This window comes from Amphiura filiformis, chromosome 16 (genome assembly GCF_039555335.1).
Source record: "Amphiura filiformis chromosome 16, Afil_fr2py, whole genome shotgun sequence".
Taxonomy (NCBI): Eukaryota; Metazoa; Echinodermata; class Ophiuroidea; order Amphilepidida; family Amphiuridae; genus Amphiura; species Amphiura filiformis.
Window position 1 is genome coordinate 49,149,868 of NC_092643.1, and position 14,380 is coordinate 49,164,247.

Here is a 14,380-nt window from a genome sequence, read left to right on the forward strand (position 1 = left end):
GGGAAAATAGTCGCATTGTCCTTTCTAATGTCATAAAATACACGGTATTTGAGGAACTTTACCATTGCAACGCTACTGTACAAGGTCAAAGGTTAAATATCTCCGGTACAAACGAACGTAAAAGTTGATACACGGTTTCTTTTTGTGGCGATATTTCTGTCTTTTATAATATTGTAAGTATACTTTTACTGATATACATAACAGAAGAAGATCTAAGGAGTTAATATGTTTGACATCTAGAGAAATATGACTTCTATTCATGTTTTTAATACAGGTGTTAAAATTAGAACAGGGGTGAAAAGCTGCCGAATTCGGCACCACTGCACTGCTGGGAGTTTGCACTGCATAACTGGTAGTGCACTGCACCAGTGCATTTTAGCAAAGGCAAACCCCCGGGGTGGCACTTAACACAATTGACCATACGGGTATGTTCCCCCGGAAAGATCCAAAAGACCCCTATATTTTGACAGTCAATGATTTGACGTTTGACCAAACTTAATAATTTTAATTTAGCCTCCGAAAGACCCCCCTGCCCTGCTCTTATTAGGTAACCCAGGCAAACCTTAGTTAACGCATTTGCTAGTCAGTCAAATTCGCCGACAATGTCAATGCATTTTTACATAGAAATTTAAAACAAGTGCCCGAAGAAAAGAAACCTACATAAATATGTTTTCTATACTTCACTTGACCCAAATATATGATTTTTTATGGTGATAAGTCACCCGCACATGGAATTTTAGAGGATTTGGATAGCATTTCCATTAAAAAAGCTGCTATCATAATGAGACTAAGATCTAGAAACACCCCGAAATGCCGTTTTGGGGAATTTTGCTAGCTGAAACTTTTTGATGAAAGTCAATCTTTGACAAGATGTAACTTTGCTATGGAAAGTGCTATGAAAAAATGGTTTTCAGTTTTGGCTTTGTTTACTCAAGGGCTTTAATTTGATATATAAAATGATGCAGTTTGATGGCAAATTTAAATTCACCTAGCATACCTACTCTTATGACTTGACCCTGATTTTGATAATTTTAGCTCTAGGGGCCCTGCAATAATTATGAGCCACCGGGGGTAAGGGGTCAATTTTGGGATCCCAATTTGCAAACTTTAATAAATTTCGAGCTCAGCAAGCAGGAAAATTTGCATATTAAAGCGTTTCCGTACTGTTTTCCTAAGCCTTTTGAGCGTTTATTTAAAAGGTGCCCCATGAATGTGTGCCAACAATCGCTTGCTTCCCACCCCCCTCGGCTGGCCAAAAATTGCTTGTCCCCGGTCCCCCCTTTCGTTTTGCCAAAATTTCTTGCCCCCTTCCCAATTTACCCTCCCCCAGGGCTCATAATTATTGTACAGCCCCTAAAAGACCTCAAAATTACTCATTCCTCATATTTCTGGGTTTTTTTTTTTTTCGATTTGCAACCAAAAAGCAGAGAAAGACCCTTGATTTTGACTGTTCGCAGCTCCAAAAGTCTCAATTTTACTTGTTCACAGCTCCAAAAGACCCCTTTTAGTACCGGTACGCCGTCAGCTCCCACCACCTCAAAATACCAGGGGAACTTACCCACCAAAATTTGTTGATTCCATTAAGGTGGTATTGAAGGCAGTTTGGAAGTGCTCTGTTCATGTTGTAAACAGTTAAAATTGAGTAGAGCAAAGCACGCTTATCAATATGCATATATGCAAATTAGCTCATCAATTATGCTAATTAGAGGTCGGCTTCACTATATAATACATTAGAACATACGGTATTACAAACACTTTGATGAAGTTTCAAGGAAAGATTATGCAAAATAAATGTACCCTGAACATTTATGCACAGATTTTTAGAAAAATATTGCCAAAAATGACCTATTATTGAGCCTTGTTACAACAGTCATTTTAGCTCATTAACTACATCGATTATTGATAAAACAATAAGATACAAAGAAAATATAAATATTTTGAAAACCGTATGTCTGATTTGCTTCAAACAAAAGGCATATTGGTCAATGTACTTTGCCCTACTTTATTAAGCTGTTTAAAACATGCTTAAAGACCATTTTCTGGTTTCCAGAAAATGCCTCCATTAATACCACCTTTAATATACAGCTCATGCCCCTATAGGGCCCACCCAGCGACTTTACAAACACAATGTGAAATTATAAACTGCCTATTCAATGTTGTCAAAATACTTCCATTTAGCTTACCATACTTGGCAGTGGGGTTTGACCCCCACCCTTTTTATTTTACCCCCACCCTTTTTATTGAGGCACCCTTTATATTGAAAATTCCTGACCCCCATGCTTTTTGCTGAGGCACCCTTTATACTGAAAATTCCTGACCCCCACCACTTTTTGCTTTTCCCCCTATTTGTATACATTGATGAAGTCACAGGCAGTTTGGTTCGAAGTAAATCAAGTACGCCGAATCTGCACCTATCATCACACGATAGCCTAGTGGATGTAAACATGCATCAAATGGAATTTTATATGGTTTGCTGGCAGTGGTTTGGCACTTATTCTTGTGGTTTGGCACTTATTCTAGGATAATTTTATCATTCAATGAAAATATATTGTAAAAAATGTAAGCTGGCACTCCCACCCTTTTTATTTTACTCCCACCCTTTATATCAATCCACCCTTTTTACCAACAAAGTTTAAACTCCCACCCTTTTAAGGATTTTCCAAATTTCCAAGTGGCACCCTTTAAAAAGCGTGCCCTGCCAACAGTGTTACCTGTTGAGCATGTCGAGTGACTATACATTCATGCATGTGGGAGATTGAGCATCAAAATTATCAAAAATGCACCAAAATTAAATTATGACTCTATTTTATAGTGGGAAGATCGATGTATACTTCACAATAACCATCTGCAAATGCCTTTAAGCCAAGTTTGAGGTGATTCATAATTTCATATGACCTGATTAAATAGCACCATTATACATGTAAACGTTCATTTTCTTCTGAAAATTCTACAGGAATACAACGTACAACAGAGTTATCATCAATTCAAAAGTTACCGGTATCACCAATTCATCATGAATCCAAGAGATTTGGATGCCAGGGCAAGGTATGTATACATACCTACCAGTCAGCATCATGCATTTATGCACCTGCTGCCTGGCGTAGGAAAAACTTCCACATGGCCCGGTCCTTGGTTGCAACTTCAGCTTCGTCCACAGACCACCTTGTGCCAAGTCTATCCAAGTCCCTTTGAATAACACTTTTCCAAGTTGTCCTACATGTACAGCATCTACATGTACATGTATATAGTTTATTTGGTGTTGCTGGCAAAAGAACAAGACTCATAACATTGTGTGATGATATAGGCCTACAATGGTGTACATCGGACACATAGTTGCAGTAACAAAAACCGAATAATTTTTGCCAGTTATAAGCCAAAAAAACTTCAGTAATCAGGGCAGTTAATTGACGCCAGTCTCACACATAAACCGAATAATATAATAAGCCGAACAAACTTTAGTAATCAGGGCTGTATTTCTCTGTCAAATGTTTCAAGCCCAACTGGAAATTTTTCAGCCCAACAGCCTGAATGAAAGCCTGATGTGAAGTTGATGTTCAGAGCTGGAAAAAGTGAAAATTTCCCTCCAAATTCTTTAGTATTTCTCTGTTTAAGGACCTTAATTTCCAAATTTCCCAGGAAGGAGCTTCCTACTTTCCACATTTTTCCAGGCCTGTTGATGTTTGCCAATGATTATTTGTAAGAATTAAAATAATTTGATTATTTGGATGGTAAAGAAATCAATGAATCCTAAATTGTGTTAACCAGAGATCTATAACAAGGTGGAAAATATTTACCTTACTTTCTACATTTCATTTTCTCTCTCTCACAATAACAGGGAGAACCAAACCAAGTATGTGCAGACCAGAATCAACCATGTGGAGAAACATTTTGCACTAATGTGCCAAGAGTTTGCTGCTTACACACATAAAACTGCACGGTTCTGAGACAAAGGAGATGAGTTGTCAAAATCTATCATAGCCTACGCAGATTCAGAAGCGCCCTCTACCAAGACTGGGCTGACAGGGTTTGCTGAAAAGTTGTCTTCTGTTCAGGACTACAGACAAGCGCAGGTATGTGCTGTAAAGACGTGGAAGCTTATTGTTGCCTCATCTGAAAACCTTTTACTGTGGCGACATTTAAATCTTTTGTATTACATGATAATAGTTTTTGTAACTCTTACTGCTGGAGTCGTGAGTTACTAGACAAGGCCCATTGTTGTGCTTGTATGCATAAAACATCTCAATTGTGAAAAATTTATGGTCTTAACCCTTGAATTATGGAAACTTTTGGGCCTCATAACTGCTAAACTGTTGGACTTCATTAATTCATTTGTGAGGTCAAATTTGGGCCCAAATGCTCATTTTTGAAGAAAATTCCAAAAAATGTTGTTGTTTTTTAAATTTTTTATTAATTTTTAGATAAAAATATCCAGGAACTGTTTTTTATTTTTTTGAATTTTGACCAACTTCACCAAAAATATCTGTAATTTGGGCGAAAATCAACCTTTTTTATGATATTTTTGGTGCAAATTTCTCGAAGTTTTCAAATTTTGAGTTGCATTGTTCCAGTGGTCTTGCTACAAGATTCAAAAACATGTATTGCAATGCCTCGTAGGATAGTACCTACACTTCCAGTGTGGTTATCACAAATCACTACATTTTGTTCACACCATTTAACCAAAAAATATCTCGGGCGTTAAATTTCACTGGAGTAATGAGAAAAATATGAGCTTTCTTCTGATACCAAAATCTCAAATTTGATGAAGAAAAATGGGAGAAGAAGCTGTCGAATGGGTCAAGGACCTTTAATTATCATCATTATTATTTGTATTTTGCATCTTACATGTTTGTTTTTATGTGTGTTTAAACAAATCTTGTTCAGGTGGATAGGTTGGAGTATAAAGTTGTACAGCCGCTGACATTATATGGAACAACCTGCAAACATAAAAGAGTGAGTAAACTATATACTTATTCTCTATTCCAGACTAACTTTTTAGAATTAAAAAGATACTATCTTGTTTTGCCAAATGAAACATAGCTAAATCCCAATCCTTTAGAAAGTTCTTACTGACAATAAAAGTCAATTTTCAATATGTTGGCAACTTGAATGAAATGAAAATGGGCCACAAGCATGCAATTTTGCATGTTTGCTTACAACTGTAGTTACAAAATTCTAAGACTTGGCACAAGTCTAAGCAATCAAAATCTTGGGTATAGGCTAATTATAATTTTAATATTTTATGTTATATTTGATAATTGGTTATGAAAAAGATTACATAATGTGTTTTCCAAAAATAAATTGTGAATCTGAATAACAGGTAATCTAGAATATATGTGACATGATCAAGGGGAATGAGTCACATGTCGACTCTGGTCGAAAATGAGGTTTACATATTACATAAGAAGACAATTAGAGCTTTCAGAAACTGAAAACCCCATGTTGATATGACTTTTCTTGGCAAAGTTACGTCAATTTATCAATCGCTAAAAACAATATAAAACATAAGAATTTTAACACTTTCTTTGCCAATATCTCAAAATCAATATTAGCGACATCCGACTCATTTCCCTTGATCGTGTCACATATGTTGTTTTTCATAATTCTTAATTTGATCACTATCGAAAAGTGGACCAATGTTGATCATAAAGTTCAGGCTGCATAACATGACATTGCACTAAAAATGCCTCTTCAATTTTTTATATGGATTTTATCATCATCATCAGTCGGCTGCAGAGCAGGCGACTACAAGCTTTCTCTTACTATTGCGATCTTGGGCAAGCGAAACAATTTTGTTTGGCTGCAGCTTCCCTTCAGTATCTCTCAGGAGGTGCTGTACATACTATAAGTACAGTGTGCACGGCCATCCCAGTTTCCTCTTCCCATGTTGTGGAATATAAAGGGCATATTCTTTCACAAGCTCGTCGTCTTCAAGACGCAGTATATGGACAAGAAATTTGAGTTGATGAATCTTGACTCTGGCAACCAGTGGAGTGGTGTTGGTCCGATTGAAGATGGTTTCATTTGGAATCTGATCCACACGCTTGATGTTTAAAATGACTCTGTAGCAAGATGTTGCAAAGTCTTTGATCTTGTTTTCCATGTCCTTGATGATTACCCATGACTCGCACTCATACAGAAGGACAGTAACACAAGTTGTCTCAAACAGCTTGATTTTTGTTTCGATGGCAGGGATGGGCTTGGATTTTATTATCATTCGTTAATATTGTTTTATTACTCCCTTTTCCCAAAGGATGATCTAAAAGCAGCATTTGCAGCCAGGAATAAAGAAGTAAACCAACAGAAGAAGCTTGAGAAAGTGAGGCAGAAAAACCCTGGTGACAGGCAGCAAATTGTATCCTTTAGAGTTTTCGACACAAATACATTACCCTATATGTTACTGTGTAAACTGACATTCTGTATGCTATGTAAGTTGTGAAACAATGGTTACTTAAAGGCAGAGTGATGAGAGAGAACATAGACCTTTTCGGACTTTATTATTTCCTAAGTTTATTACCGTAACCACTCGGGTATAAGCCCACCCCCCTAGGTGGCAGATTTCACTTAAAAATGGGGTGGGCTTATAACCGGGAAGGGCTAGTGCTTGAATTTAAAAATCAGAACAATCACCCCGCATTTGTATATGCCCAATGTACCAGTAATTTCTATCATCTATGACTATTTCTTAAAATTATATGTGTAGAATGTTAATTATCAACTGATATTTTTTATATTTGTTCTTAAATATGAGAGCAAAGCATTGATTTGATATACAAACTTGGCCAAAATTTAGTACTGGGCTTATACCTGAGTGCACCCTTGTTCCCAGAATGTTTTGAAAAATAGGGGGTGGGCTTATAGCCGAAGGTGGGCTTATACCCGGGTGGTTACGGTACTAGCATATATAAAACTGTTTATTTTTAGAAAGGAAATACATCAAGGAATCCTGAGGTAAATATTTTTTAAGTTCTGCTTTAACAAAAATACACTTTTTTACCCTAACTTTTTTTGTTTTGTGGCAACATACAAAAATCAGCTTGGAGTAGGATTTTTCTGTTCAGTTTTTCATAAATTAAGGTCATAAGCGTAGACAGTGTCCGAAATAAGGAAAATATGGAGGTTATCCCGAGGATAACTAAAGCATAAATTCTGCTTGTCCTCAATACATTTTGGTTGTATCTAAAATGTGTTATACTTTTGGTTGTAAAATATGGTGGTTATCCAGGGGATAAGTACATAGCTCCATATGGTTGTCCCCAGTGATTTTTGGACAAGAGGACAAGAGGATAAGTGCTTATTTCGAACACTGAGCGTAGAGCCCGGGGGTGGGGGGTTATAAATCGCCCCAATATTTTGCCGTGGGGGGGTGATCCATACAATCATCCCCCAATGTTGATGGCTGTATGTGGGTTTCTGACCAAATTGACCTCATATTTTGTCATTTTAGGCCCAAAAGTGCTAATTTTTGTGCGCTTTGCATGAATTTATTCCACATTTGCACCATATTTCAACAGTTTAGCTTCAAAATGGCAAAAAATTTTGCATGCTACGCGCGCATTTGTACCATAAACTTATTCTGTTGCTATAAGGTGATGGATTCACTATATACTTCAAGACATTTTTTCCAACCCCATCCCCCATTGTCAAATAGAAATCTACGCCACTGATGAAGGTGTCTCCCCTTAATCCTGCTTTAAAAGTTTTGTGCAAGCACTCATGATTCCAAAACATTTTCCTTAATAAGTTGAGTGCTTAGTCTCAAGCAGAGTCTCAACTACAGAAAGCTACTGTGGATGCTACCAGATCTAACAAGGCACTAGAAGATGAGATGGATGCTTTTGAAAGGAAGAGGTTGCAGGACTTAAAGGTATTCATTGTTGTGATTTTCTCAAGACTCGATTTTGGACTTGACTTTGACAAGGGGGTATCATCCATGAACATGGGACTTTCAAAAAGTACCCTAAACACATTGATCTGAAAATGCAGATATTGATTCTGAGTAATGGATCACTTAAAATGAAAACAGCCCTCTAGTCCGAATTCAGAGTAGCAGGCCTTCTGAGTAACAGGTGTCCTGACTGACAGGTGACATAGATCATGCAAAATACACAAATCTTATAACAGAAAACATGGCTTGAGTCCACCACTCGACATGCCATGCGTTTCCACTCGGCATGCCACCTGGGTCCACTCGACACCTAAAAAGGTATGGCAAGTGTAATTTTTATACCCAAAATAAGAAGTACCTTCTTCATAGTCAAGTAAATTATCAATTTTTCTTTACTTGTCAAGCATTCCTTAGAAATGTAAGGGATAAGGACTCAAAATTTGCGGTGACCCCTTTCCAGAAATTGATTAGTTGAATGATATTCAAAACATATGTTTTGATGGACAGGACAGTCGTGCATGATTGGTGTTTTTCATATAAAGTCCTGAAAAGGTTTATTTTGAGCAAAAACTCAAATGTATTTACATAATTTATTTTGTTTGCTTGCTTTGGATTTTTCAGTCTATTTTTACAGAATTCATGAAGGTTGAGATGTTATTCCACAGTCGCGTTCTTGAGGTGTATACAGAAGCTTGGCACAGTTTAAATTCCATCAGCGATGAAGACGATTTGGAGGTGAGCATTGTGATATGGCCCAGCTTAACCCCATGAGAACTCCCTGCCATTGGCCAAAAAGAAGTTTTCATTATCAATTGGTCCAAATAGCATCATTGTTAGAATAATTTCCCTACACAAAAAAAATTGGGGTGCATTATTTGCAAAGCTCCATTCTGATTGGTGAATAAAGTGAAAATATCATGTAATTGACCAATCAGAGGCAATGTTAGATCGGCATGTTGTGCTCAGGAGGTTAATTTGCCCAGCAAGTTGAGAAATTGCCCAGAAGAATTTGGGAAAAGTAAAGAAAATTATATAAAAGAATAAAATTTTGATTTTTATGTTTCATTGGGTCAATTTTGGGGCAAAATTACCAAATGACCCAAGTTGAAAATCGTTTATAGTGCAAAACTGGATATGAGGTTTTGAGCCTAGTTGTTGATTGCATATCAGCAGATTTCTAGGTGCACTTGCCCAATGGACAAGTGGTAATTTTAAAATTCTGCGTGTCCTGGGCCACTGTGGACATGCTTAGTATTAACCAACAGAAGAATGTATGGGGTATTTGTTTTTGAGGAGTATGTAATTTTAATCAGATCTGTCGTTTTAAATCTTAGTTGCCTGCTGGGCTGATGCCAGTGTTTTTGGTTGCCCAACATCAAATTTTAGTTGTCCCAAGCTGTCGGGCATGGTATTCAACAAGACCTACAATTACTTTGTACTGCTGCATGTGATTTGTTTTTGTAAAAAATTAAGCACAAAAATGGCAGACAGTGTCTTCTGTATGGCAATTGGATAATTGTGTGCATGGTCCTCACACAGTGTCAACAGCCAGTGTTATAAATATAAACTTAATACTCCGTTGGTGAGCGACAGGCGATTGGTATTTCACGAGCGCAAGAAAAAAGGAGGCCTACCGTATCTGATTGGCTAGAAATCGATCGCTTGATCACTCAGAGGTGTAGTACAAACTCAAAATGGAGACATGTATTCAATTCAATTGAAATCGATTAATATTCTCGATATATAATCGATATAATTATTTATTTCTCAAATAGTTGAATATATCACAATTTTTACTTTGGATTTCAAAATCTTTACTTATAAAATACAGTAAAATATATCCACAGCAAACAGCAAGGCCCCGCTAATTAGTGTATTGCTTTTCGAGTTGTGTACTGGAAACAAAACCTGCGTTTTACCTGACAAAAAATCAAATTTTCTATAATGGCAACACCATATGTGGTACTGATCATGCACAAATCGTAGAATAGAAACTATGCGGCAGGCTCTGTGTGATATCTCATATCATGTTTGGTATGCTTAGCCTGAGTCGCTCGGCCTATCTCGAACAAAATCGCCATGCGTAGCTTTTGAAAAACGAGAGGATTCGCAGTACTATCACAGCAATTTTTGACACAAAGATATAGGGATGATGACGATGTGCCTCATTTGATGGCAAACTTGTGGGGTGTGTTTTTGTCTGATAGCAACAGCAAAACTAAGTGTGGCTCAGTGGGACCAATAATCGCATGCTGCTGTAATTACTATTGTCCATTATATATGAACTTCAATCTGAAAGTGACAATTTCACTGAGAGATTGTAATTTCAATAGGGTATACAAACTGGAATACAAATTAAAACTTTAAATTGACTGACAAACAGTCTCAGTAGAGTGATTTTGAATTATTTGTCCCCACCGAACGAGACAGGGACTATGCAATGAACACTGTCTGTATGTATCACAGTGTATGTAAAGTGTTCACAAGTTCTAAGTTCCCCCAAAGATAACTTTTGAAAATATTTTAACAATTTTGGCCCGTGGTACCTTACGGAGGGGCATACTTTTATTTAAATGAGGATGACTAATGTCATGAGTGATGTTGCATTGCATACCCTCTATCACATTGCAATCCCCAAATTATCTTTGTAATCACTTACCCCTATTGGTACTATCTTCTCTCTTTCACAGGAGTTCCGAAACTCACTGAGGCCTCTACATGGCACAACCAGCACGTCACATCTAAATCGTCACAACTCCAAAACCTCACTGAATTCAACCGACAACAGTAGAGTTGCTGTGCCATATAGCAGCAGTAAATCCTCAAGTCGTCATGACACCCAATTGCAAGACTTTAATGATGATGATGATGATGATGACGAAGATGAGGAGGAAGAAAGTGATGAGGATGAAGATGATCGTTGAGTTTGGATGTATTGGGCTATTCAATTTGAAATCTCCCATACCCCTGTGAAAGATTTGAGAAAAGTCTTCCACAGAGGGAGTATGATTTATAATGGAACTGGCTTATTCGTGTGTAGCTTCCACAACTGGAGTATTTCAAATGGAAGTTGCACAAATATATAATCCATATTCTGTGGAAGACTAGCTAAATCTTCCACAGAGGGAGTGTGGATTTCACATAGAATAGCCCTTTGCATGCCTTCTATAGGTGCTACCTTGCTGTAACTTATTCAACTTCAGAGGGTGATCAAGAACTTTCAGTCCCACAAATCCTTGCAAAAGTGTTATCACCTGGGGTCCATTTCAATAAACATTCAGGCTGTTGTAACTCAAGTAACAGTTCATAAAGTTGCGAATACCCAATACTAGAAGTAACTTTACGAAGAGTCCCTATTACTTAAAGGAGTATTTACGTGATCCTAGCATCCTCTTTTTATGACATTTTTCAGTACATATCCACGAAAAAAGCCTATTCCCAAAATTTCAGTTGATTCCGATTTTGCGTTTGCGAGTTATGCATGATTATGTGTATTACACTGCTCCATAGACAATGCGTTGTAATTTCGTTCTGGTGCACCAGAACGAAATTCAAATTTCACGATATCTTTGCAAAACGAATTAATCTGCAAGAAATATTTTGTACATAAACATTATGTAGCCAGAGGTTTCCAGTGATATAAAAATCTCAACTTTTTTTGAGAAAAGTGGGGGATGAGGCTGTGGATCACGAAATGCCCCTTTAAAAAGGGTACATTCGTAAGTAAGTTTAGTGAAATGGAACTTTCTACTCATTGTTAGTTACAAACGATTTCGAGACTTATGAAATGGACCCCAGAGGATTCCAAAACCTGACCAAACTGTTAATCTCATTACGGCATTGAGTTTGAGATTGTTTATCACATGATCAAAGTTGGTCCCGGAAGCATCTCATGTCTGACTACCTCCAGAGTTGATGCCTTACCAGTGCTACATAAACGGCAAAAGGCAGGTATTGCACATACATAATATGCAATACCAGCTAATATGGGACAGTCACCTTTGATATCGCTTGTGGCAGTTAAGACATAGGGTCCAGTCGAAAAATATTTTACAGAATGTAAAAATGTATGTATAACCGTATTCGTTTTACACTGGACCAATGAATTTATAGCATCACACACATTGCGTTCAGTCACAATGGTTAATTGTGTAAGAAAAGAGGCTGTTTTAAAAGGCCACAGCAGTCAGGTTTTCTTAACAAACACATGAATAGACATTGCTGACTTTGTTGTTTGAGAGTTGATTCCTATGGACTCAGATGCAACTTTTAACACTGTTAAAAACTGTATCTTTTTTTACATAATGAACCATTGTGACTGAACGCAATGATGTGTGACGCTATAATTTGGTCTACCCATACCTTTTGACACATTTGCATAAAATTTTCGATTTATTTAGTATTTAGGGGAACTATAAGTTTGTGTGCTATCATGAAATAACTTAACTTGAAATTCTCCTGGTTTAAGAGCTTATGCTATTAATTGTTCTATTCAAGGCAAAAAAAAAGGGTTGTCTCTCAAATCTGTGTGCATAATTATGTGAAAGCCATCCTATAATTGAAGATCGAATTAAGACGACTAGTTTGCATCTGACGTCAGGGCAAACGCGTGATGCGATTGATTGCTGACCTGCACAGTATGGCATTTTTGGTCTGGTTGACAGAACGTCATACACAAACTAGTCTTTTTAATTCAGTCTTCAATTATAGCACATCTCCCTATGCGCTGGGACTTTTTCAATGGCTTTTGTTTTTTTAGTTATTAACAAAAATGGCCACTATGTGGCAAAAAAACAGAAAAAGGTGGACTAAAAACAGCTTGAGTTTCTAAATAATAATAATAAACATAGCACATCGATTCTTGCAAAATGTTTGAGAGACAAGCTTTTTTTTTACCAAACCTATCAAGAAAATGAGAGCTGATCCTAGCTGGCTCTCATGTCAAATGGGATTGAATGGTGATAAGAAGCTACATGTAGTATAGATGGGGTGTGGGGGTCACAAGCATTCAACCAAGGTGAAATGTATGAAATAAAATCACACTTTCTGAATTTACATGCAACCATTTTATATAGAAAAACTAATCATATGCATGCTTTATGTTTATGTCCATCTTCAGAGCATGAAGCCGGTCGATCAATACCCATGGCTTTTGCAAAAACGATTGAAAAATTTGAACTCCAAAGTGATGTTGCATGTCACATGAACTGCACTGAGCAATTACAGGCTGTATGATTGGTACTCATCAATTTGATGTTTATTGAAAAGCCTCCCTCTTTCAAATGTCACATAGGATACTCTAGAAATGTCCAGAATGTATAGTTTATGACTTTGTTATACAATTAATCTAGCATTTGGATCATATGTTGAATTTTGATGTGTCAGATGCATCCATTATCATTAAAAACTGATGGGTACTAATCATTTTGATACAGCTTGTACTGCATACCAGCATATTTTTTTCAGCTTTATCCTCCTTAAATGATAGAGATGCAAGCCTGGTAAAGATGGATAGGTGGAACCACTTAAGATTTCATACCAAATATGATGAAAATAGTACTAAATGGAAATAGTTTGTTTTAAATTTGTATGTTATGTAAGTATATGTCAAATAGTTATTAAATAAATTATAAGATGTACGTTAAAGTTTGAGGATTGTTATTTGGTCATCTGTGTATTTTCAAATTGAGTTCATCTGTGTATATTCAAATACAGATTCATCTGTGTATTTTTAAATTCAACATTTCCAAATGTGTGATGTGATCGCGCAAAGTTGAATGTTAACCTGCTAATTGGTTAAGCAAAGATTATTATTTATTGAGTCAATCAGCAACATAAGAATGGAGGATTGAGTTAAATATTTAGAAGCTGCATTTCATTGGTCACTCGGATAAAATTATTGTGTCATTTACCAATCACAAATGCTTTAAGAAAGGCAATAGGTCTCTGTTGAAAATTTAAAATAAGTTTTGAGATATAAAAATGGCCATAAGAAGCGTGTAAGTTCCAGTAATGAAATGTGTTACAAAAACCCTGTTTTGGAAAACCTCAAAACACCTGCATCAGATTTCTAATCATAAGTACATGAGCCTGGCCCCTCAGATGGGGTGTTTGGTACCACTGTAAAACAGCTCTCTAGTCCGAATTCAGAGTAGCAGGCCTTCTGAGCAACAGGTTTCCTGACTGAGAGGTGACATATATCATGCAAAATACACAAATCATTTAACAGAAAACATGGCTTGAGGAAAACTGGTCTTGGGAAAAAAACTCTGAAAACCATATGTTTTACCATTTTCTGTGAATTTGATTCAAAAATAGGCTGGAAAACAATAACCAAAAACGCTGAACATTTTAATGCCTATGGCATGCCATACGTTTCCACTATGCATGCCATGTGGTTCCACTCAACATGTCACACAGTTCCACTTGGCATGCCATGCAGTTCCACTTGGCATGCCATGCAGTTCCACCCAGCATGCCATGTAGTTCCACTTG

The 14,380-nt window shown here is 36.9% G+C and overlaps 1 protein-coding gene across 1 annotated transcript; it reads left to right on the forward strand.

The window, feature by feature from the left end:
• The first annotated feature begins 77 nt into the window (after positions 1 to 77).
• LOC140136123 (CBY1-interacting BAR domain-containing protein 1-A-like) lies at positions 78 to 13,908 on the forward strand. Its single transcript, XM_072157828.1, is given in 8 exon segments — positions 78 to 173; positions 2,954 to 3,045; positions 3,836 to 4,070; positions 4,882 to 4,950; positions 6,251 to 6,352; positions 7,754 to 7,864; positions 8,507 to 8,620; positions 10,576 to 13,908. Coding segments are annotated over 7 exon segments (897 nt in total). The 5' UTR covers positions 78 to 173; positions 2,954 to 3,013; the 3' UTR covers positions 10,810 to 13,908.
• Positions 13,909 to 14,380: the final 472 nt, after the last annotated feature.